This window comes from Ascaphus truei, chromosome 1, assembly GCF_040206685.1.
Source record: "Ascaphus truei isolate aAscTru1 chromosome 1, aAscTru1.hap1, whole genome shotgun sequence".
NCBI lineage: Eukaryota > Metazoa > Chordata > Amphibia > Anura > Ascaphidae > Ascaphus > Ascaphus truei.
In genome coordinates, this window is record NC_134483.1 from 352,545,897 (window position 1) to 352,568,568 (window position 22,672).

General features: G+C 43.0%; 2 protein-coding genes across 2 annotated transcripts in view; one reads left to right on the forward strand and one right to left on the reverse strand.

Moving 5' to 3' along the window:
- Nucleotides 1–7,787, reverse strand: part of DAPP1 (dual adaptor of phosphotyrosine and 3-phosphoinositides 1) — a 200,450-nt gene extending 192,663 nt beyond the window's left edge. The window contains exons 1-2 of the mRNA XM_075609271.1: nt 7,503–7,787; nt 5,821–5,877 (exon numbers count right to left, since the gene is read on the reverse strand). Coding sequence (XP_075465386.1) covers nt 5,821–5,843 — 23 coding nt within the window. The 5' untranslated portion in view covers nt 5,844–5,877; nt 7,503–7,787. The remainder of the gene's footprint in view (nt 1–5,820; nt 5,878–7,502) is intronic.
- Nucleotides 6,114–22,410, forward strand: C1H4orf54 (chromosome 1 C4orf54 homolog). Its single transcript, XM_075609241.1, has 2 exons — nt 6,114–10,908; nt 18,753–22,410. The coding sequence occupies exon 1, from the start codon at nt 6,204–6,206 to the stop codon at nt 10,893–10,895; it is 4,692 nt and encodes a 1,563-aa protein (XP_075465356.1). The 5' UTR covers nt 6,114–6,203; the 3' UTR covers nt 10,896–10,908; nt 18,753–22,410.
- The last annotated feature ends 262 nt before the right edge of the window (nt 22,411–22,672 follow it).

Sequence of the window (22,672 nt, forward strand, 5' to 3'; positions counted from 1 at the left end):
CAAATCCACATTGGGATTCTTTTCCCCCCCTCTTCCTATATCTGGTCCCAGCCTAAAGACCTTTAACGCATATCCCATATAACCCATTTTGTTACATTTACACATAAGGGGTCATTCATTTACATCTCCTGGCTTCAAACGCAGGTAAAAATGTAGCAGGAGAACTGCACTAGATTTATTATAGTCAAATATTCCCAGTAATTTTAATAGGATTAATTTTCTTTCATAAATTTGGTGATGTTATTGCTCTTGTTTTGGAGTCTTTGATACATACTTAGATTGTAACCTGTTCAGGACAGGGACTCCCTTTTACTAATGTTTACTTTAATGTCTGAAGCACTTCCCCCCATTAGTTTGTCATGTGTATTACGGCTGTAAAGCACTATGTACATGGATGGTGCCATACAAATAAAGGTATAGAAACATACATAACACCCATAGATCCTGAAATGTATTTAGGAAGAAGCTCTGAATATGTTAAAGAAGTCAACTATTTAAGGCACGTGGAGGTCGTTTGTCAAACTCTTCCAACTACAAAAGTAATGCAAAGATTTATCAATCAGGGGAATCCCATTGGTTTCAATAGGAATGCTTTTCATTAATAATTCTAGTGAATTTTTTGCACCCGTTTTAAAGCCAGGAGTCTTTGATAAATAACCCCCTTGATCCTATACTCCAAGGGAGTCATTTACAAAATGATATACATTAAGTCAGTAACTCTATATACGCCAAACTGGCAGTTCTGGATGTTTTCAGCTGAAAATCCCCATATACAGTACTTCAATGAGGATTTTCAGGTGTGAACGAACAGCCCATTTGTCATACAGTATATACTGTAGAATAAGGACCTAAGCTTTATATAATATGTATACATGCAAAAGTGGTGCAATTCTAGGGTGAAAATCTGAACCAGATGTATCATAGGAAAAAATCCCACTAACATCAATAAGATTTTTCATTTGATAAATATAGCGGGGTCTATGTATGAACCTGAAGAAAAATGTGTTTGGAAGTGTGTTTTGGAGCACAGCTGCGGCATATATAAGCAAAGTTTCTTACATCTGATGCAGAATTCTCGACTTGCACCACTTCAAATATGGAGGGTTTTATTTGGCAAATAGAAGGGGAAAGAATTCCGCAGACAGACGCCGACATCTCATTATAATCTTTGCACCATGTACCTCCTCCCCAACTCCTTCTACTGACACTCTCCAAGTCGCAAGCTTGGGCTGACAGTGCAACACTGAAGCAAAATGCTTTGATACATAGGGGAACCGGTGATGCAAATTCGGCGCAACATTGCATCATGTGCATCTCTTTGCGCCAATATCTTTGCCCCAAGTTTTTCCCCAAGGAGTGAAACATCAGTTACATGACTCAAAGGATTATAAGATTTTATCTTGTATTTGCATCAAAACAATCCACCAGGTCTGAGTTGGCATAAACATTTCTGCCTAACAAGGTGTGCAATATAAGAAACATTTTCATAAATTTGATGCACATGTGAGCAGAAAATGGAGCAATGCGCCAAAACCAACTTCTATTTGCACTTTGTTTACATTGGTACTGTACATCTCCTCAGACTCCAGTGCAGTTTGTTTTGCTCCAGAATTGAACCATTTTTGCCTGGATACATATGCCCCATAAATTCCTAAGTGTTATTTGTATTTCTGTAAACTGAATATTTATTGATGGTTTATATACATGGATACACAAATAGGTACATATGCGTTACTCAAAGGCATGATTATTTGATTATTTTGTACAATTGTTGTTTCACCAAGTGTGTTTATTTCTTAGATCGGGGAGACTTCATATGATTGATATATTTTTGGCTTAAAAACGTAGCTTGTTTTGACTGACAATAGTATTTGTTTCGTATATAGCACTAACATGGTGCAGTGCACTGTACATAGGGTTTCACAGACACAATGAGTGCCCGCTCCATAGATCTTAACATCTAATTACTGGTGCCTGAGGCACATGGAAATTGAGTGACTTGCCCAAGGTCACAATGAGAGCTGATAGTGGGGGGACGATATACGTAAACTGGTTTTTAGCCTTCACACCTATATGCTGACATATGCTTTTTACTTAACCTAATCACTGTGCTCGCCTCAAATTTATGTTGCACTTTATACATACAATTTTACCTTTAATTGATTGCAGGAATGTAGTGTGATCGCAAGCAACCCTAATTATTAGCCTGTGTAATGAATCTGTTTAAATGAAACAGAAGGGACATGCAAAACCCTCTGGGCATTGTTAGTGGTTAATTAGCGTTAAGATTAAATGAAAAAGTGTATAAAACAATATTGACAATGACAATACTCATCACTCATTTATAATAAAAGTATTTTAATGTGCACACAATCATAAGCAAAATATTTAGTTATATTAAATAAATTATACATTTGTATAGATGTCAGTGGCTGAAAAAATAATACTGCTCTATTTGTTGAATAAACACATAACTGTAACTGTTTCTCTCTTTCTCTCTCACTCTCTTCTACACACATGGAACTATAAAATAACAAGTGTCGGCACTATGCTTAAATATATATATATATATAATATACAGGTTTTTAAAGCAGCAGTCCCAGCTTCCGTTTAAAAAAACATATACATTTAATATATGCGTCAATAGAATCCAAACAATGATAAGTAATTAGCTAAGTTGCCGATCAATCCGTTCTCCTGTGATCGATCGGTGAAGTTTCGGCATGGGGGTTCACTAAATGACTGTCAGTGCAGCATCAGAGGACCAAAGATGCAAAGTTCTGTGGGGAAGATCATGTGACCAGGCAGTCACTTGTTACAATTGGTGCACTGCTAGAGAGGGCAGGGCACAAAAAGGGGTGTGTCAGAGCCTGTTTCAGAAGAGGAAGTGGATCTGACTTTGTAAAAGGTTGCTATAGAAACAAAAATGCCTGTTACATTATAATACATTAAAAATGTCATTCAGTTGTTTTTAAAAAAAAAAAATGCTACAAGTATTTTCTCATAGCACAGAACCGATTTATTTAAAAAAAAACACATGCAGGATATTGCTTGGTCTGCAGTTTTAAATAAATATATATCTATATCATATACAGATGTACCAAGACTTATCTTCGGCCCGGAGGATTAACACTGAGGAGGATCCCATTCAGAAGCATGGACCTCCACAACGTAATCGCGGCAGACACTTTCCCCACGGCCACAGACTTTATCTTGTTCGTCTGCGCACTTACTAGGGAAAGTAAGCCTTGATACATATGTATGTATATATAGCCTGGGTCCCCGTGGTGCCCTGTTTGTCCACTTACCTTTCCATAGGATATAGCAGCAAGGGAACTGCATGTTCCAACAGCCTCAGGGGCTGCAGTCCACATGTTGCCAGGCAACCAATAGGGCTGGGAGATTCTGACAGTTGGGATTCTGACAGTTAAGGGGACTGCCACCTTGAGAAAGGTCCCACTGGGGGACCGAAACGTTGGTTTATGTGTCTTTTTCAATACAAAAACTTGTGATCAAACTTACCAGAGTGCTGTCTCCTGATCTCGTGCTTCAAACGGTATCGTATGGTTTATTATTGCTTTATGGGACAAGCACCCAATTTTTTCTACTTGCAAGTGGAGTGCCGGCTGCTTCTGTGGAGTCTATGTATATATATATATATATATATATAGATATATAAATAGAGAGATGTATAACTCTATATACATATCATAATTTTTCATATATACATATATATATACATATATATATATATATATATATATATATATATTAAACTTTAAGTCTGTAAAATATATATTTTATACTTTAATTAAACGGTTTCACTGAAAATGTTACCCAAAAGTTTAGGCATTGCTTGATAATTAACCAACTTACCAAGGATTGGTGCTAAACTAATCTTTTGAAGAATATTGACACACTACCACTATCTCCGAGGTGGCAGAAAAAAAAGGGCAAAACAGGGGTGCAAATGTTAATTCATTCGTTATGTTTTTTTAATGCTGCCCCAGGTAAAAATAGAGACACGCCCCTAAACACGCTCCTTTTCAGAGAAGTAGATAGGTTCCTGCAGCTAGGAGCATTGTCTGCCACAGGGCACGCTAACGCTGAAGTTAATACATAAGGAGGACCATGTACAACTGCCAATCGGCACAGGCAAAAGGTAATCGAGGATTTTAAGACTAATTTCTAGGATCTTCACCATTTTTGACTTTTGTACACAGTCCCCTGGGATTCTAACTGGGTTCATCCACTTCAAAAGCAGTGACAGTGCTACCAGGCATATGGATCAATAGCAAAAGTGCTGCAATTTTTGGGAAAAACCATTGCTCCAAATGTATCAAAGAAAAAATCCTATTGATTTCAATGGTTACCCTTACGGTAAAATGAGTACCCTTATGGTAAAATGAGTACCTTTATGGTAAAACAATATGCACCTTGTTACTACCAAGCTCTACGCTGGTGAACGGGGCTTCACGGGGGTAGATGTGTCAACGCAAATGTGGTGCAATTCTGGGGCAAAAAATCAGCACCAGAGAGATTATATATCAATATCAGTGGGAAACTATTTTTAAAGTGGCCGCACATTTGGTGCCTAGGAACCCAAACTTGTGGGATATTTTTAACTAAATTATTTAGTTAGGCTGTACGTTTTTCCATCGTGACGACTTCTCACAGTGTGTATATATACACAATTAAGATTTCCCCATCCTGCTCCCAACTGGTTCTGGCCAAGTGGGTTTCATTTCCCAATATATAGTGGTCTTGCCCAAAAATTATTCCTCTCGAGAATATTTTTTTTTTTATTAAATAGCCCAAATGACAGATATTGATGTTCCTAAAGACCCTTGGATTGTTCTGCTGGGTTTAATGTTGCCTAATTTTGACTCCTGCACATGTAAATGAATAAGACATTAACAGTGCAGTCAGATTTCCCATGGCCAGAAATTGGAAGAAAAAACGGTTTCCCCATTTAAGTCAGAAATGATCAACACACTGTGAGAAGTTGTCACGGTGGAAAAACGTACAGCCTACCTAAATAACTTAGTTAAAAATATCCCAAAAGTTTGGGTTCCTTGGCACCAAATGTGCGGCCACTCTAAAAATAGTTCCCCACTGATATTGATATGTTGGATGTCTTAAATGTAACCAATAAAACTCCCAGGCTGGATATTAGTCACAGAGCTTTCTGTATATGTTAATGCTTATGTTTCATAAAACAAATTGTACACTAATTCTTCTCTCAGATATAAAAAAGTGCATACAGTCATGCAGGTTGCTCAATTATGTAAGCAAGTATTTGTACTATTGTTTACATTGTGCTTTCCATGATGCCTGTCTCTATTTTGTACTGCAATTTTATATACAGTATGTCAAAATGTAAGTCCTGTCCCTAATTGTATAACTACACTGTAAAACGGCTTACCTACAAAAAAAGTGTGTGTGTGTGTGTGTGTGTGTTTTAAACAATTTATAGAAATGTTTCCTTTGGTACAATTGTTCTGTCACAAAACATCCCCAATTTAGCTCTGATACCTGGACCCCTGACTTGATACTTGTGTAACATTGGAGTCATGAGCGCCTATCAGCTAATATGTGTCTCTCTTGTAACCTTGTGTAGCAAAGTCTTTCTGCTAAAGAAGCACAACATTGATCAACGAAAAAAATAATCTCATTGCTTTCAAAGTGAACAATCTTACACCTGGGAAACGTAATTATTATTATTATCCTCCCAGTTGTGCTACAGGCTATGGCAGTTGTCATTATTTCCAAGGGAACGGAATACCTCCCAATTGTTCACATCACTGATATGCAGCTCACCAAATGGTTTTCAGATCACCCATCACTGCTAAAAGTTGAACATTTCCAAGGGGGTGGCTGAAAATGAATGAAAAATAAGAATATTAAAATAATAATCCCTTTGTCAGCAGGGGAGTTTTCAACCCCCTTGTCTGCATAGCTGTGTGTGTGGGACAATACTACAAGACTACAAAGGACAGAAAATAAAAGCACGTGTCAGCTTCCCCTCACTGGCAGTCAATGTCACTTAAAACGCTCCCAGGGTGACGTGTGAATCCCATTCAGGAAAAGAAGAATTTCCCATCTGCTTTGCTTTCATTTCTGGGGGGTAGAGGGCCGAGGCCGCTTCTCCTCTCCGCTGGTGCCACTCAGGCTGGCAGCCACAAGCCGCTGCAGCAGCAGCCATGCAACAGGCAGCCCCCCCGGCGCACGGGGACCCCACAACCAGGCAGCTGAAGGGGTGTCCGGAGCGAGCGCACAGATACGTGGAGATTCCAGTGGGGAGGAGAGCGGACAGCCACGCCGGGGTCACCCTGACTCTCAACGGCAGCGGGGGGCGCAAGGAGGGGGAGGCAGAAGGGGCGAGAGGAGGAGGTGACGAGGAGGGGGTCTGCCACCCTGCCCCAGTGGTGGTGGGAGGACAAGGGCGCAGCTGGATAAGACATGAGCCCCCTGGAGATCGCCCAAACCTTTCACAACCCTCCCCCGCCGCAGCCAAAGCGCCTGGCGAGCTCCCAAACATGCGGGACAAAGGCGGACCGGAGGAGGGCACCGCGGGTCACCCCCCGGCTCCCCGCAACAACGACGAGGCTCACTACATCACTACCCACGAGATCCAGCTGTGCGAGGCCGACCCGGGATACCCGGAATACCCGGACTTTGCGCCGGCCCCCTCCACGTGGGTCGCGCCGGCGGAGGACAGCGCCCCCTGCAGCTTCCTGGAGTACGCCTCGTTTGACAGCCAGGGGGACACCCCGACCGACGAGGACTGCAGTTACTACCTGAGCACCGCCAGCGACCCCAACCCCACGGGCAGCAGCGAGCTGCTCAGCAGCAGAGCCAGCAGCAGAGCCAGCCCAGGGGGCAGCAGCAGAGCCAGCAGCAGAGCCAACCCAGGGGGCAGCAGCAGAGCCAACCCAGGGGGCAGTAGCAGAGCCAGTAGCAGAGCCAGCCCGGGGAGCAGCAGCACAGCCAGCCCGGGGGAGGCTCAGTCCCAGCCCGGGGTCCCCGCGGGCCAGATCCTCCTATCAATCAAAACCGCTTCCAAGGCTATAAATGAGCCTAGCGGCGCCGAGGGGAAGCAAAACTCCGCCCCTGCTGATGCCAAACGCGAGACAGACATGAGCCACTGCGTCTCCAGAGCCACCGAGGGCAAGTCAGGTTTCCAGCAGCCGCAGCGCTATCACCCCGCTGCCGCTCCCGCCGCCGCCGCTCCCGCCGCCGCCGCTCCGGGGCCGCTGGGCGCGCACAGGCTGGTGGCGGTGCCGGCGCGGCTGCAGGCTCGCAGCGGGCTCCATGCGGACATCTCCAGCGGGGCGTCCAGCGCGGTCAGCGAGCTGGACGATGCGGACAAGGAGGTGCGCAGCCTGACGTCCCGCGCCTTCCGCAGCCTCGCCTACCCTTACTTTGAGGCCATCAGCTCCGGCGAGTCCACCGCCTCCCTGCCGGACCTGAACCCCGGCACCAACCGCTGGTCCACTTACTTGGACTGGAAAGGGGGATCCTTCCTCAGCCAGAAGGCGGAGCAGAGCCTCCTGTCCCACCAGCACCATGCCTCTTCAGCCTCTTCCACCTGCTCCTCCTCCTCCACCTTCGGGCTGCAGAAGAAGGACGCTTCCAAGGAGCAGGTCTACATCCAAGCCAACAAGTGCCAGACCAAAGCCATCCAGCTGGTGGTCAGCGAGCTGGCGCCGAAGGGGAACCCACCGTGCGCTGCCAAGCGCATCCAGTCCACCGGATCCCGGGTGGTAACGTTGACGGAGACGCTGAAGTTGATCAGCAGCAACGTGAAAGCGGCAGCTCCCGGTAACGAGCGAGCCAGCAAACCTCCTGACCATGCATCAGCTTGCACGGATGGGGTTACAGACTCGCTGCCAAGAGAGCTGGGCGCGCATGAGTTCAGCAAAGCGCCCTGCAGCGCAGCAGCAGCAGAAGCAGCCATGGAGGGGACGCACAAGTCGAAATTCGCCTCCAGCCTGCTTAAAAACGTAATTTCCAAGAAGATGCAGCTGGAGCAGGAGTTCAAGATGGAAAGAGGGGAGCTCACGGACACGTCCCACAAAGGTCTGTCTAACGCCACGGAGGGCCCCAGGGACAAGGGGTTGCAGAGGCAGAACTCCAGGTTTTCAGAGGCCAGCTCAGACTTGACCTTGGTCAGCAGTGAGGATCTAGGAGACTTTTTCGATGGTAAGTCATCGACACCCAAAGATTTCACCCCCCTCGATAGTGTTGTAGCTAAGCAAATGTCCCCATTTGAGCCCCGGGAAGAGAGTGCCTCTGATGTGAAGAGAAGTGCATCGGCGGCTATGAAAGGGAATTTCCTCCTTAGCCAAAATAGTGCCTTCAGGTCATGGAAAGAGAAGGAAATTGAAAAAATGGAAAAGAAAATAGAAGAGAAAGCTGCCAAGGCTAGGAAGATAAAGATACCACTGGAAAGGGACTGGAGGGCAGATTTAGGGGAGATATCCAGCAGCAAGTCCACTAAAATGTCACGTTTGTATGTGCCCGGCATACAACACATACCTAAAGAAAAACAAGCTGAGAAACAGGCTACTAAGTACTCCATGTCCACCTATGCACATCAGAGCTGCTTCAGCCGAGTGCAAAATGACTTTAAGACAGAAAAACTTCATGTCTTGGAGGCTTCCACAAGCAGGATCACCCCCAAGCCCCAAGAGATCCAATTAAAGCTGGGTCTTGCCACTGAAAACATAGACAACCCTTTTAATATTGCTAAACTGCTAACACCCAACCCAGCATCATTCAACGCAGCCATTCTCTCAAAGGCAGCCGAAGAGCTGAGGAGTCAAGTCCCGTCCAGAGCTGAGGTTCTGGAGAAGATGCCCCAGTTCCTGGTGAGGGATGTCAGAGAAACCAAACCCAAAGTCCAAGGAGCCATCCACCAGGTGAGAGATGTGAGGAAGCTACTAAAGGGCTCCTATCATCATGACACAGGGGACAATAGTGACAAGGGGAGCGTCATGTCCGATCAGAGCTACACAGACTCGAGGTCAAAGCTGTCAGTGGCATCCAAGATCTCCTCCTCGTTGTCACCCATAGTGATCACCTGCCAAGCGGTCAAGAATAAGGAAGGGTGCGGGGAGGGTGAAACAGACAGTGGGGCTGAGGCTGACAAGTCGTTGCCAGGCTCTGCTGACACCATCCTGGTTCACAGGGCTTCAGGCAGACTCCCAGTAGCTACCATAGCACCCAATAAAACTGGTCCACGGATGCCCGTGGTAAAGATCGTTTCCAAAGCGTCTAAATGGAAGCAGGAGAAGCCGAAGGAGCAAGAAGCAAAAGCGGATCCAAAATCCCCACAGTCCCGAGCAGCTTTGGAGAAGCTCACCGCTGCTGTCAAGACCATGGAGCAACTGTACGTCTTCGACAAGGAGTGGAAGCGGAAGAACGACCCAGTGCCTCTGACAGGAAGCCACGTCCTATCACTCATCGCATGCGAGGAATCCGGAGGGGATGGTAAGACAATGGCCGCGGAGGACACCAGGGAAAAGATAGGAGCAGCAGAAGCAAGGGATCATAAGAAAGCACCTGCGCCCCGTACTCCCCGAGCCCCAGAGCCTCTGGTTCGCAGGAATTCATATCCGAACGCAGAGAAGAGCCAGACAAAGCCCCTGACCGAGAATCCTAGGGAGAAAACGCCGAACAGAACGTTTCAAGTGACAAGGTTTGGAGAGGGGAGAAGCCAGGAGCAACCAGACAAAAACCCGCCCGGCGGCGGCAACCGCAGTGTGTTCACGGTGAATGCGGCTCCGAGCAAGCACCACAGCCTGGAGTCCTCACTGAACACCAAGAACACTCGGCCACAGCCCCCCAGGTCCCTAAAAATCCCACAGCCCCCCGTGCAGGAGTGGAAGAAGGCAGAGCCGGAGAGGGTAGCAGCGCAGCAGCCGTCACAGGTCAGGAAAGCCAGTGCCGATTTTGAAAACTACCTCACCATCCCGGTCAAGGTTGCCAGCGACAGTGCAGGAGGGAAACCGACGGCGAGTATCCGAGAGCCAGCGGCGAATATCCGAGATTCTGCGGCATTGTGCAGCCTCCCACCCATCAGCAACAAAACTCAATCGGCGAGTCCAAAGAGCCCGATCAAAGCGCCCACTGACTGGCGCACAAAGCACAAGGAGACTTTCCAGCCCAGCAGGGCGCCCTCCGCATCATCAGAGCTGCAGTCCCCAGATACTTTCCCTCCAGCCACCATCTACCACCACCCCTACCAAACTCTGCCCATGGCTTTGACCAGCGCCCACAACCCAATCTTCTACTCGTCCCCCCTTACCACAGCCACCGCCCCCGAGTTGTACCTCCAGCAGACTCAACGCAAAATGCTTGTGGACCTAGCCACGGGTCAGTACTACCTGGTGGACACCCCAGTGCAGCCTGTCAAAAGGAGGCTCTTTGACCCTGAAACTGGTCAGTACGTGGAAGTCCCCATGCCCCCTCCTCCTGTCACCCCTGTGCCCCTCCACATGCCACCCATGGCCCTCAGCCCTGGGGCTTATGGAGCCGCCTATATGATTTACCCCGGGTATTTACCCACGACCACCACAGCCGTCCTACCTGGCGGCACCTTGCAGACTCAGCTCTCCCACCCAGGCAGCGAGCACAGTTACGAGATGCCCGGAGGAGAGGGTGTGCATCCCGGGGAGATGGGGTTGCCAGAGTGTCCTTATTACCTGGCCACAGGATCTGCAGCAGCAGCCAGTGCACCAACTGGGCAACCCACAAATATCAGGAGGGGCTCCCTAGGCTGTCCAGAGGGGAAGCAGGTTATCAGCATTCTGTCCCAGCCAGGGCCGAGGATCGTGGCTCCGCCGTCCTTTGATGGCACCACCATGAGGTTTGTCGTGGAGCACAGATGAGGAGAAGAACCTGGTAAATATATCTCAACTCACCGTTTATTGAGTCTCGCTCGTTGTGGTGCAATTTTTAATCATGCTTATTTTGCTCCAATTTTACAGCCAGGGGAACTTGATAAATAGACCGCCTGGAAGAGAAACCAAGGCCAAACCAGTGCAAAAGAATTGCACTAGATGTATCAAATGGAAAAACTCCATGGGGTTATTTACTAAAGTCTTCTAGCTGCGAAACTGGGGTAAAGTCTGTGCAAAAGAATTGCACTAGATTTATCAAAGGAAAAACTCCCACTGGTTTCAATGGGATTGCTTTTCTTTGATGAATATAGCTCTGTTTTTCTGCCCTACTTTTGCACCTGTGTGACTTAAGTAAACAGACCCCTAATTACTTGTAATGGGATTTCGTTTCTTAGACAATTACGGCTCTATTTTTGCGTTGGTTTTGCAGCCAGGAGACTTTGATAAATAGAGCCCAGCTGCAAAACCTGGGGGCTGAATTGAAGCAAAGAAAATGCACCAAATTTACCTTGCTCCAATGTTGAGCTCGTTGTGCAGCCACATTTCTGTTCGATAAATAGACCTTGGTGCTCCCATACATTTTTAGGGTCTATTTATTAAAGCTTCCCGGTTACAGGATCGAGGCAAATAGATTTGCATCACATTTATGAAAGGAAAAAAGTCACACTGATTTCACTGGGATGTCTTTACATTGATACATCTGTTGTTGTTTGTTCACGTGTTGCTGCACTATTGCAGCCAGGAGACTTTGATAAAGAGACATCCTCAATCTATCTTTATCTTCAGAAAAATACATCTCACCCTCCCTCTCCCCCTGGCCAATCCATAGGTTTAGAGCTATGAGTAAACTTAACGTGGCAATAAAGATGGCACATACATTGTATGTAAAAGTATCAATCCCCTTGTATATAAGTTAGTATCTTGTCCCCTTGGCATGTTCTGCTCTTTAAAGAAAAAAAAAAGTTTCTAATGTTAAAAATCATTAATTTTCCCATCTCTGGCTCTTAAGGTCATTGTGGTGACCTTTAGACTGCACTGAGCTTTGGGAGAGCTCCAATTTAAACTCCCGGACACATAATAGTTTAACCATGTATATCTCCTGAATGGAGCATCAGATTTAAAAATAAAAACTGTAAACGTAGCATTAGATTTTAATAAATGTTAAAGTGAAATCTGTAAAGTAAGTAAAAAAAAATACAATAAAAAATGGTGATCAGCACAGACTGCTGCTTTAAAGATTACCAATTTGAGGTGCTAGCATACTAAAGGATACATTTTTATACACGTCTCAGCAGCCATTTGGGCTGTTTTTGGCAGAAAATGCCTCTTTCCGTCAATAGGGATTTTTGTCCGAAAACCGCCTGATTGGCGTTTTGGAATATATACAATTTATCCAAAAGTTCTACAAATAAAAATCCCAAACAAAGAGACTTTGAGAAGTATAACATCTCACGACAGCATCAAAAATAGTGTAATAGATTCGTGCCTGATTTATCAAAGGAAAAACAAATGGCTTCCTTTTGATAAACCTGACACTGTTTTGGAGAAGTTTTGCCCCAGTTTTACAGTCAGGATGAGATTTGATAAATAGTCCTCTTGGTTGCATTGGGGGAGAGGAACCAATGAGAAAACAAACAATGTTTATAGTTAAATTCTAATAAATAATTACAGGTAAAAACAAGGGGGGGAAGTATGTGTATATACAGTGCTTTTTTTTCTGCAACAAAAGGTGCAGGAACGCTGATGTGAGGATGGGACCAGGGACGGAATTATTCTTGGACATGCACAATAATATATATTCACATTTGTTCACATTTCAAAATCGTTTTAAATCTGTTATTATTTTTTTAAATAAAAATGATTATATTCTAATTGTTTTCTAAAACATAACAAGTAGTTTTTTATTTTTTAGATCACAATAAAACTTTAAAACCACATGGTCTATGAAAAAAGGTACAGGAACCACATTCTAACATGTTCCCCCTAAAATAAAAAAGGCGTGTGTGTGTGTATATAAACGTACATTACTGTTAGCCGGTGGTGCTCTGGGGACATTTATACATTCATAGAAGGAGAAAAAGAATCTCAAAGGGAGCCCACGGGTATACCAAAAATATCTCACAATTTTATTTAAGTACACGTATAATAAAAACAAGTGCAAAGGGGGATTAAAACAAATCGCTTGGACACCCAACACAAATCCTCAAAATAAAGTGCATTAACGAATATTCCTTGGACTATAATTGTCCAATGTTGTGGAATAATGGATTGAAAAATATTCTATACGATGCACCACAAAACTCACTCACAACCAAGATAAGATGGCTGAATGGCTGTGGTATAAGGTGGCTTTGTGCACACAGATACGGACCAGATGGATGAAAAAAGTGTTAATACACACGTGTGAGAGGGGAAAAGCATATAATTGACATATGGAAATGGAGAAAGCCTGCATGTGTGGATAATATTGTCCAACTAAATCAGATTAAACCACACTGCTATTGAAACAACTCCCTACAGCATACAGGGGAGAAAAAGCATGGAGCAGTGTCCAGATGTAAAGCAAGCAAGCATGAAAAATGTCTCCTTTCCTAAATGTTTGTAGCAGAAAAGCCCCTCTCACTGTTATAATATGACATCAATTTCCATGAAGAGACAGCACTGGATCCAAAGTTCATAATCAGAAATCCATTAACTGTATGCTATATGACAGTAAGAGATTAGATATCTCATGTGCATGATCCTTAATCACCATAGAAAAACCCCCATAATCCAAAGGTGTGCATAATAAAACAGGTACGTTCATATTATAATCAAAATGAACACAAGTCCATAAAGATAGAGAATAAATCCCAAAGCAATGAGGCTATAAATACGTTTTTCTCCAACAAGCGAGAATAAGGGTGTCCAGCAGAATGACCCCACTCATATGCGTTTTGACCAGCATCTTCTTTCCCAGAATAGCTGTGTGGTTTCATCTGATTTAGTTGGACAATATTATCCACACATGCAGGCTTTCTTCATTTCTATATGTCAATGATATGCTTTTCTCCTCTCACATGTGTATTTACACTTTTTTCTTCTTCCATGTGATCCGTATCTGTGTGCACAGTTTATGCACTTTATTTTGAGGATTCGTGTTGGTTGTCCAAGAGATTTGTTTTAATCCCCCCTTACACTTGTTTCTATTATATGTGTACTTAAATAAAATTGTGAGATATTTTTGGTATACCCGTGTGCTCCCTTTGGGATTCTTTTTCTGTGTGTGTGTCATTCATTCATTCATTCATACATGCAAAATAACAAAGGGACGGGCGCACCAAAAATATGCAAAAAATGTCTTTTATTGGTCCAACATTTTGGCTACCCTCTGGAGCCTTTAGCAAGAGCTTCCAGAGGATAGCCGAAATGTTGCTTATTTATGGTGTGCTTACCCCTTTGTCATTTTTGCACAGTACCTTGTAGGTACTCTGATAGCAGCACCCTCTCCAGTAGTCAGGCTTATACTAGTTAAGTGTGTGTCCCAATCCCTTCACTCCTATCTATCTATCTATCTATCTATCTATCTATCTATCTATCTATCTATCTATCTATCTATCTATCTATCTATCTATCTAGAGACGGGGCACTCACGTGATAGTCGATGTAGGGTGCGTACTGTCCAAGAGTCAGCAAAGCAGCACAGAGATAAAGAAAAATGGGACAGGCACCCAATGTATAATAGGTGAAATGTATTCTCTACCTTGTGGCTCCCAATGGATCCTTTATCAAAAGCATGGATGCTCTTGATAAAGGCTCCATTAGGAGCTGAAACGTAGAGCATACATTTCACCTGTTTATACATTGGGTGCCTGTCCTGTTTTTCTTTGTCTCTGTGCTGGTTTAATGACAATTGGACGGTATGCACCCTGGAGAGTAAATTGTATCAGTCAGGTATGCAACACAACGCAATGCGTCAAAAGTATTTTCAGACAACAAGCTATGCGCCCTATGTAAGAAGTCACATAAGCACGTTCATACTGTACATACTGCACACCTTTTATTCAGGTTTGTACAACTTTTCAGCACAACGATTTTGACGCACCAAAAGATTCAAAGAGCCTGTTAGCTTATACGCCCCAAAAGTCCTATTTCTCACATCAACCTATTTATTATGGCAAAAGTGTTGCAATTCTTGGGGGGGGGGGAGGGGGGCGGGACATATTGGTACAGGTGTATCAAAACACACAAAATCCTATTGATTTCAATGGGATATGTATCTTTAGTACATATGGTGCAGGTTTTCTATCCTAGAATTACACGACTTTTAGCTTGATACATATAATAATTCACCAAAGATAATTCTTAAAAACCCTATGGGGTATATATTTATATATATATATTTTCTATCTATCTATCTATCTATCTATCTATCTATCTATCTATCTATCTATCTATCTATCTATCTATCTATCTATCTATATATATCAAACTTGGTGCAATTATGGGGCCAAGAAATGCACTTTGATGGAAGAGATACGTCATATTGAAAGCAATAGGATTTTTGCTTTGATACATCTAGAGCATTGCTTGTGACCCTGAATGACACCACATTTCCCTTCATGCACATGTCCCATTGCCGACACTCTCCTGCTGGCTATTACTTGTGTGTTAGTGCAGGGGTGCTCAACTCCAGTCCTCAAGCCCCTCCCCCCCCTTCCCCCCAACAGGTCAGGTATTCATGATATCCCTGCTTCAGCACAGGTGGCTCAATAAGGGGCTCAGTCAAAGACTGAGCCTCTGAGCCACCTGTGCTGAAACAGAAACTGATTGAGACACCTATGCTGAAGCAGGGATATCCTGTAAACCTGACCTGTTGGGGGGCTTGAGGACTTGGTTGGGGAGTTTGAGGACATTAATATAGCACAATAATACTGTGGTTAATCAGTTCAAAATGCCACCAGTATTTCTTATAATGTGTTCAAGGGTCTTGCTTTAGAGCTAATTACTTGGCTGATTTTATAAGTTGGAATCACATTTATCAAGGCAAAAGTGGTTTCAATGACATTTTTGAAGTGAAACTTCGTTGCTGGCACCTACAGAGTTTTGATGGGGAAAATGTCATTGGTGGTAACTAACCCGCATCATATAAGTGACGTCGGGAGAAGGGTCCTTGGTGCATGCGCAGAGGCCTTCGGCACTCGGTGCAGCACCAACACCACTCTACAGCCTGAGACGGAGATACCGCAGAGACCCCACACACACCGAGAGACAGACACACATACTGGGCTGAAAATAGAAATCTTGTGGCCCAGGATAAATTAAAGGTGCAGGGCCTCCCTGATTTAATCTCACCATCTTCCCCTTAAACCCCACACCGCACAGCATATTGTGTGTTCCTTAGGTGTGGGAGAACGATATAGGGGGAGAGACAGAGGGGAAAGAGGGGAAGGGGCAGAAAAAGGGGGGAAGGAGAGAGGGGGGAAGGAAAGAGGAGGGGGAGAGGGGGAAGGAAAGAGGAGGGGGGAGAGAGAGGGTAAAGGAGAGGGAGGGAGAGAGACGGGAAAGTAGCAGGCTCCACCACCGGTCTCTGCTGCCACCCTGCTCCGTGTCTACCGCCGCAACTGCCAGCCTGTGACCTCCGCAAATCACTGGTCAGCATTAATTGTGTGCGAGGAGACGGAGGGATGAGAGAAGAGGAAAAGTAAGGGGTGAGAGAAGGTGAGGGTGGGGTGAGAGAGGAGAAGGGGGAGGGAGGTGAGAGAAGGTGAGGGTGGGGTGAGAGAGGAGATGGGGGAGGGAGGTGAGAGAAGATGATATTCCACACCAGCACACGTCACAAACTATGCATTCTGAGCATGTCCACTGACTTCACAAGACCAGCTACAACTGCTGTGGCTTCTGTCTTAAGAAACTCATTACTGTATTTCCCGCTAGTCTGTATCCATTTGTGTCTGGGTACCATGAAATGTATATTCTGTCATGCATGTTTACATTCATAGTTTCAACAAAAATAATGTAATTAGAAACCTGGTATAAATGTTTACCCCAGTTTTGTACCAGGGGAACCTTGATACATAGCACCTTCATATTTATAGCATTTTATTTAAATTGAGGTATTTGTCAAGCTTCTTTTAATACGTTTACTCCCAACTAGTAAATGTTTTTATTTACAATGATTTAATCATTACAATGCACTGATTGCATTATTTACAATGCAATTTAAACAAAGGGTGCAAACATAAATAATGAATTCTAGTTGTTTAAAATTTAAAACCATGATCATGGTAGGGGTTTAGAATCCCTAAAATTAAATTTGGCCCCCTTCCCGCAAAACAAAGGATTATTTTAGTACTGTAAACACGAAATTAAGCGAAAAGAGTAGCCCTCCAAAATGGTGGTCAAGTGGTTAGTATTTATTCATCCAACGTTTTGGTCCAACACAACAGACCTTTCTCTACCTTATTGATAGCCGATGCTGGAGGAGACCTTGCGAAAGATCTGCTGTGTTGGACTGAAAGGTAGGATGTATAAATACTACAGCATGGGAAACTTTGTCCTCAACAAAGCTTGCCAGGACGCTCGAAATGTACGTCGAAATGGAACCACTGATGTCATGTCAGCATAACTCATCCCCCTCTGCGTCACTATCCAGGCAGAGCGCTTCTCGCCGGGCGCCTCGGCCCACGAACAGTTGCAGCTTCTGTCCAACAGTGTGTTCATTGTGCATCTCCTACTGGCCACCAGTCTGGACACGTAGCATTTACCCCTGTTCTTTATAGGGCCAGCCATCTTAGGCAAGTGCAGGGTATAGGAACGCTATACTTTTCCTACATAGGCATTACTCGTAACATTTGCCACCATCATTTCCATTGTGATACAAACCTAGCACTTTTCATCTGCTTTATTTAGTTTCTGCTTCTCAGTATTACAAGGGGTGTTTTTGACCTTCCGTGCATTAACTCTGATACTAGATCAGACTGCCACGGACTCAGCTAAGTCCTATTACTAAGTGTACTAGGAAATCAGCTGATCGCTGTACAGTATGTGAAAGCCTATCCAGGCACAAGTCAACTACTTTCTCCTTGATACTAAACAGCTGCATCCTATTAGACTGATAACTGATACTAATATCTACACTCTAGTTTTCGTGTATTTGCTAGCAGCCCTACCCTTGGGGAAAGTAAGGATGCACATCAGTTTAATATGGTTGTTTTTTTACCTTGGACACACTGCATTATTTGTGCACTTTCAATTTAGTTAGTTTTTGTCTTTATTTTGGGCACTCTAATAGGTCTATGATGATTTGTTAAAAATTTGCTAGTAACATATTTGCCTTTTATCAGATTCTAGTATTTGATAATTACCGGATGAATACTAATTATTCTACATATAACCTATACTCTCCAAACACTACATATCCACCATTAAATTCAGCAATAATAGACTGCACATAATGGCTACCTTACTGTACCCGTCTCCTCCACCACTGATTACTCAGTAGTTACTCTTCTTTTCTGCACTCACTATTCTTATACTATGATTCTATAGGTTAGAGTGCATGCTATCTGGGGTTCTATAAACACCTTGTCTATAGAGTGTTTACCTTGTTGTTCATGCTTTATTTACCCCTTTTGCACCTACCTTAATTATTTGCCTGGGTCGAGCGATTACTTAGTGTTGTGCATGAATAAATTCTAACCACTCTTTTGGAGTGTTACTCATTTTGCTACATTTCTATGGGATTTCACTATTGCGTTTCATCACCCACAAGTATCTTTAATATTTGAGTGCACATATACTTCTATCTAATTTAGTACTTTTAACATCCCATGGTGATAAATACTTTTTGTATTCATCACACAGCGAGCATCCCTTCCTTGTGGCTGACACGATAACGCTGCACCAGGTTCCACGTGTGGTACAAGAGGACACGGAACTTGCATAACGAAACGTTTAAAGGGCGTGAAAGAAGCCTACTAGAAATGCTTCCTACCCGCCTTGTGAAACATCGTGGACAGCAGAAGCTTCTGAATAATGCATGTGGAAGAGCCCACGGAGAAAGTAATGTCACAGCCAATGGATTGTGTGAGTTTGGGTTCATAGAACGTAGAATACTTAGCAGAGAATAGATTTTCCATTGAAGCCTGGAGTGCTTACACAAATTAGTATTTATTCGACTGTGTTCTGCTTGTTGAAAACAAGTTGGTTTATGTAATATTGCAGGAGAAAGTTCTACGGATCCCCCTTAGGAATGCTTATCTTATAATGATATAAACGCTTCTGCAGTGTTCTTGTTCTTTTGCTGCTGCCAATGTTTCTCTTAGACGACCTTAAGACAGTAAGTAGATTTCACTTTCATCTATCCAGGTGTTTTAAAAGTATGCCATTAATTGTGCAAACTGCCTACGGAGCAGCATATAGGGGTTTATTATCAGCTCAGATACTGTATGGGATTCTCCATGGGCCAATTACAGCCAGTCTCTGACATAACTGTCATAGATTAACCAACTGCTTTGCTGCCAGAAGTGCCTTTTATGTAGTGAAAGGGTTAACTTTGTCAGGCACCCTTTGACCTTTTAAACAAACAAAAAACGTGTGCAGTTTTGGCATATTTTCCAGCCTCTTATGTCTGTTTCATGGTAGATAAGCCATGCCTGACTGACAAGTATTACAGGTAAATGTGACAAACATGAATGTAATGTTTCACTTTAGGAGTTCTCAACAGGGATTAAAAGCAATGTGTGTGTTTTTTTTTAAATTTATTTGTATAATAAGTGCCTTCAGCTAATTTATATTGGCATCATGATCATTGCAGACTTATCATGAGAAGAGTTGTCAAATAGTTTGAATTAGCACGAAGCTGACTTTATATCATCTTCCTTGAAGCACTGTGAAACATTCACTGGTAAATGTTCTATCTAATAACTTTAATCCTTAAAGAAGGATTGCAATTTAGATTGTTTTGAGACAGAAGTAATTACGTACAAAATTAAAATGTAATTTGAATAGAATCACTTGTTTATCTGCCAGGGTTAGTAAGGCCTTTTTGGGGTCATTTATCAAAGTCTTCTGGATGCAAAACTAGGGTAGAAAAAGCGCACCAAATTTATCAAGAAAAATCTGCCACCAATGGGATTTTTTCCCTCTTTGATAAATGTAGAGCAGTACATCAATATTGCCCCAGACTGGCAGAAGGATTTTTGGGAGGCTGATAAATAGCCCCTTTAATCGGTACAACTGATTCTGTTCTATGGTGCTCTCTCTTACCAGCATGGCTCCGGAAATGACATGATCTTCCTGACTTTGTAACCCTTTATGTAGACAGTGGGGGCTGTGTGTAAAAAAGTCACCACAAGTGATTTTATCGTGAAACAGCCGTACAGAGGAGAAGCAAGTGTGTGCATTTCCGGGCGCCAACGTATAAAACCAATTTGTATGTGTTGCGTGTGCGTCAACTTATTTTTCACAAAGAAAACATGGTGCTACGGGGTGAGGGTAGAGGACGAGTTTGCATTTTGTCGGTGGTGCACTTGCAGTTACATGTAATATTAAACTGTAAGCAGGCGCCACATCTGTGTGCCATAAATGCATCAACGTTGTCTAGCCAGTTTTGCTTGGCGTAAATGACAAATTCCAGTAGACGCAAATATTTCTTCGTTCATCCATATGTATGAACATGACACACATCATGCAAAGGAATAAGGCCAATAAATGTAAGAACATGCAACAGAACACACCAACATCAACACACGCTGTAAATGATTTGAGGTGCGAAAAGCACATTTTGCGACCATTCTTTATACATATGGTAGCCTCTTCATTGTCCTGCAGATTCTATCATTCAGCTAAGACATAACTGTGCTGGAATAGATTGGGAAGGACGGCATGAAAACCCTCTAGGCAATGGTACAATTCTGGGGCAAAATATACTACACCAGGTGTAGCAAAGAAAAAAAATCATATTCATTTTAATGGGGGGTTTCTCTTTGATACATGTGGGCCAGATATAGATATTTGCCCCATAATTAAACCAGTTTTGTATTGATACATATGCCTCTGGGTTTTTTTCAACAGAACCCTGCAAATTGGCATGGGGAAGGCTGGTAATGTATTTTCAAAATGTAGTATACATTATTCTGCTGTAACACAATTAAATTCTGTGTATATCTCACAAGTGAATCTTGCTTTGAAAAGTGCCCACCTGCTCAATACAGCTCTGATCAACATTTCTAAAAGGCTCCCTGGTATTAAACTGGTGAAAAAGCCTCGATTCATTTTACATTTAAATCTCTGATTAAAGCTACAGTGTTTTGTTCTTTAATCATTATAGCACTGTTTTTATTGTTCTGAAATTAAACCAGTTTTTCCGCAAAAAGAAATTGCTTAATAGCACTCACAGATAATACAAAGTGAGGTATTCCTGTGTTATTACATGGACATTTGTTTTCTTTTGTTGTGCATTTTGGACTCCATCCTGTGAGGGTAGTTTTGTGCTGCATTACAAATTAGAGTGCAGTAACATAATAATTGCGGCTGAATATTAGATACACGGATCAAGTTCAACTTTTTGTTTACTCTTGCACTTCATGAGATATTTATTTGAACATATAATTATCCGAGGACGGCCAAGCAAAATACCTCAATACAACTAATTACTTACCAGTTACCAAATACTTGCCAAGTTTGTTTCACAAGGCGAAAACAAATGTCTTCTAGTACTTAATTTCCTGGAATAATAAACTATGATATTCTAAAGGGGCAGTGTCACAAAGTAGGCAAAATCTATTTTTACTTTTACTCTCTTGTTTCCTACAAAATATGAATTAAGTTTTAATTACAACCTGTCCTGTGAAATTCCTTACAATCAGATACTTATTGTCCTCCCATCTTTTGGGTTTTGGGCTCATTGTGACTTCACTATTGCTTTCCTTAAATGAACCTATTTGGGCTGCCATTCTGCCTGTTAGATGTATCTGTTTCCTTTCCAAGTCCAATTTGTCTTCAGTGTTCCCACTTGATTGCTCATCACAGTCTTCAGATGCATCACATTGCTGGTCACTTCCACATTATAATACTGGAATTGTCTACAAGAAAGTGAATTAAATGACCTGTCCTTTCATGATTCTCATAATTCCGTCAAGCACGTGAGTTGCTTCTTGTTTCCCTATGAACTTGTGCATAAAAGTTACAGGTGTGTGTGTCTTAACAACCCAGGGAGAAAAACTTGTGCAGGAATTTAGTGTGGTTTCATGTGTCATAGATGAACACAGAAGACTTGAAGGACTGGGAATTTATAGATAGCTTGTGGAGGAGTTATTCTCACACAATTACAGACCCTATCCTGCCTACACGTTTCTATATCATATGCAACTGCTATGAAAAACCCATGGACACTAATACAGTATGTTAAGCTTGGCAAATGTATAAGATATTTTTTTGCACCGTTTTGTACGTTTTTGCGGCTTAATTTTAAAAAGGGCGTAGCCTGCCTCGCGTAAATATGGTTTTTCTCCTTAATCAAGATACTGCAGTGATGGTCATTATTTGGGTTTTTAGAGAAGTGGTTTGGGGTCTTTGATTTATACTTAAACATCAAGAGCTACATTTACAAAACGGTGCTGTTACATAGCACAGATTGCAACACCGGGCGACACCTTATGCACCATTCAGTTCTACCGTGTCTTCCAGCACTGGCAGGCATCCTATGACATAGCATCGCTTAGTAAATATAGACGCAAATGTTTAGAAATGCAATTAACACTGCATACTACGATTCAGTGTTT

Coding starts and splice junctions, on each gene's coding strand:
- C1H4orf54 (XM_075609241.1), top strand. CDS start 6,204: ATGCAACAGGCAGCCCCCCCGGCGCACGGGGACCCCACAACCAGGCAG.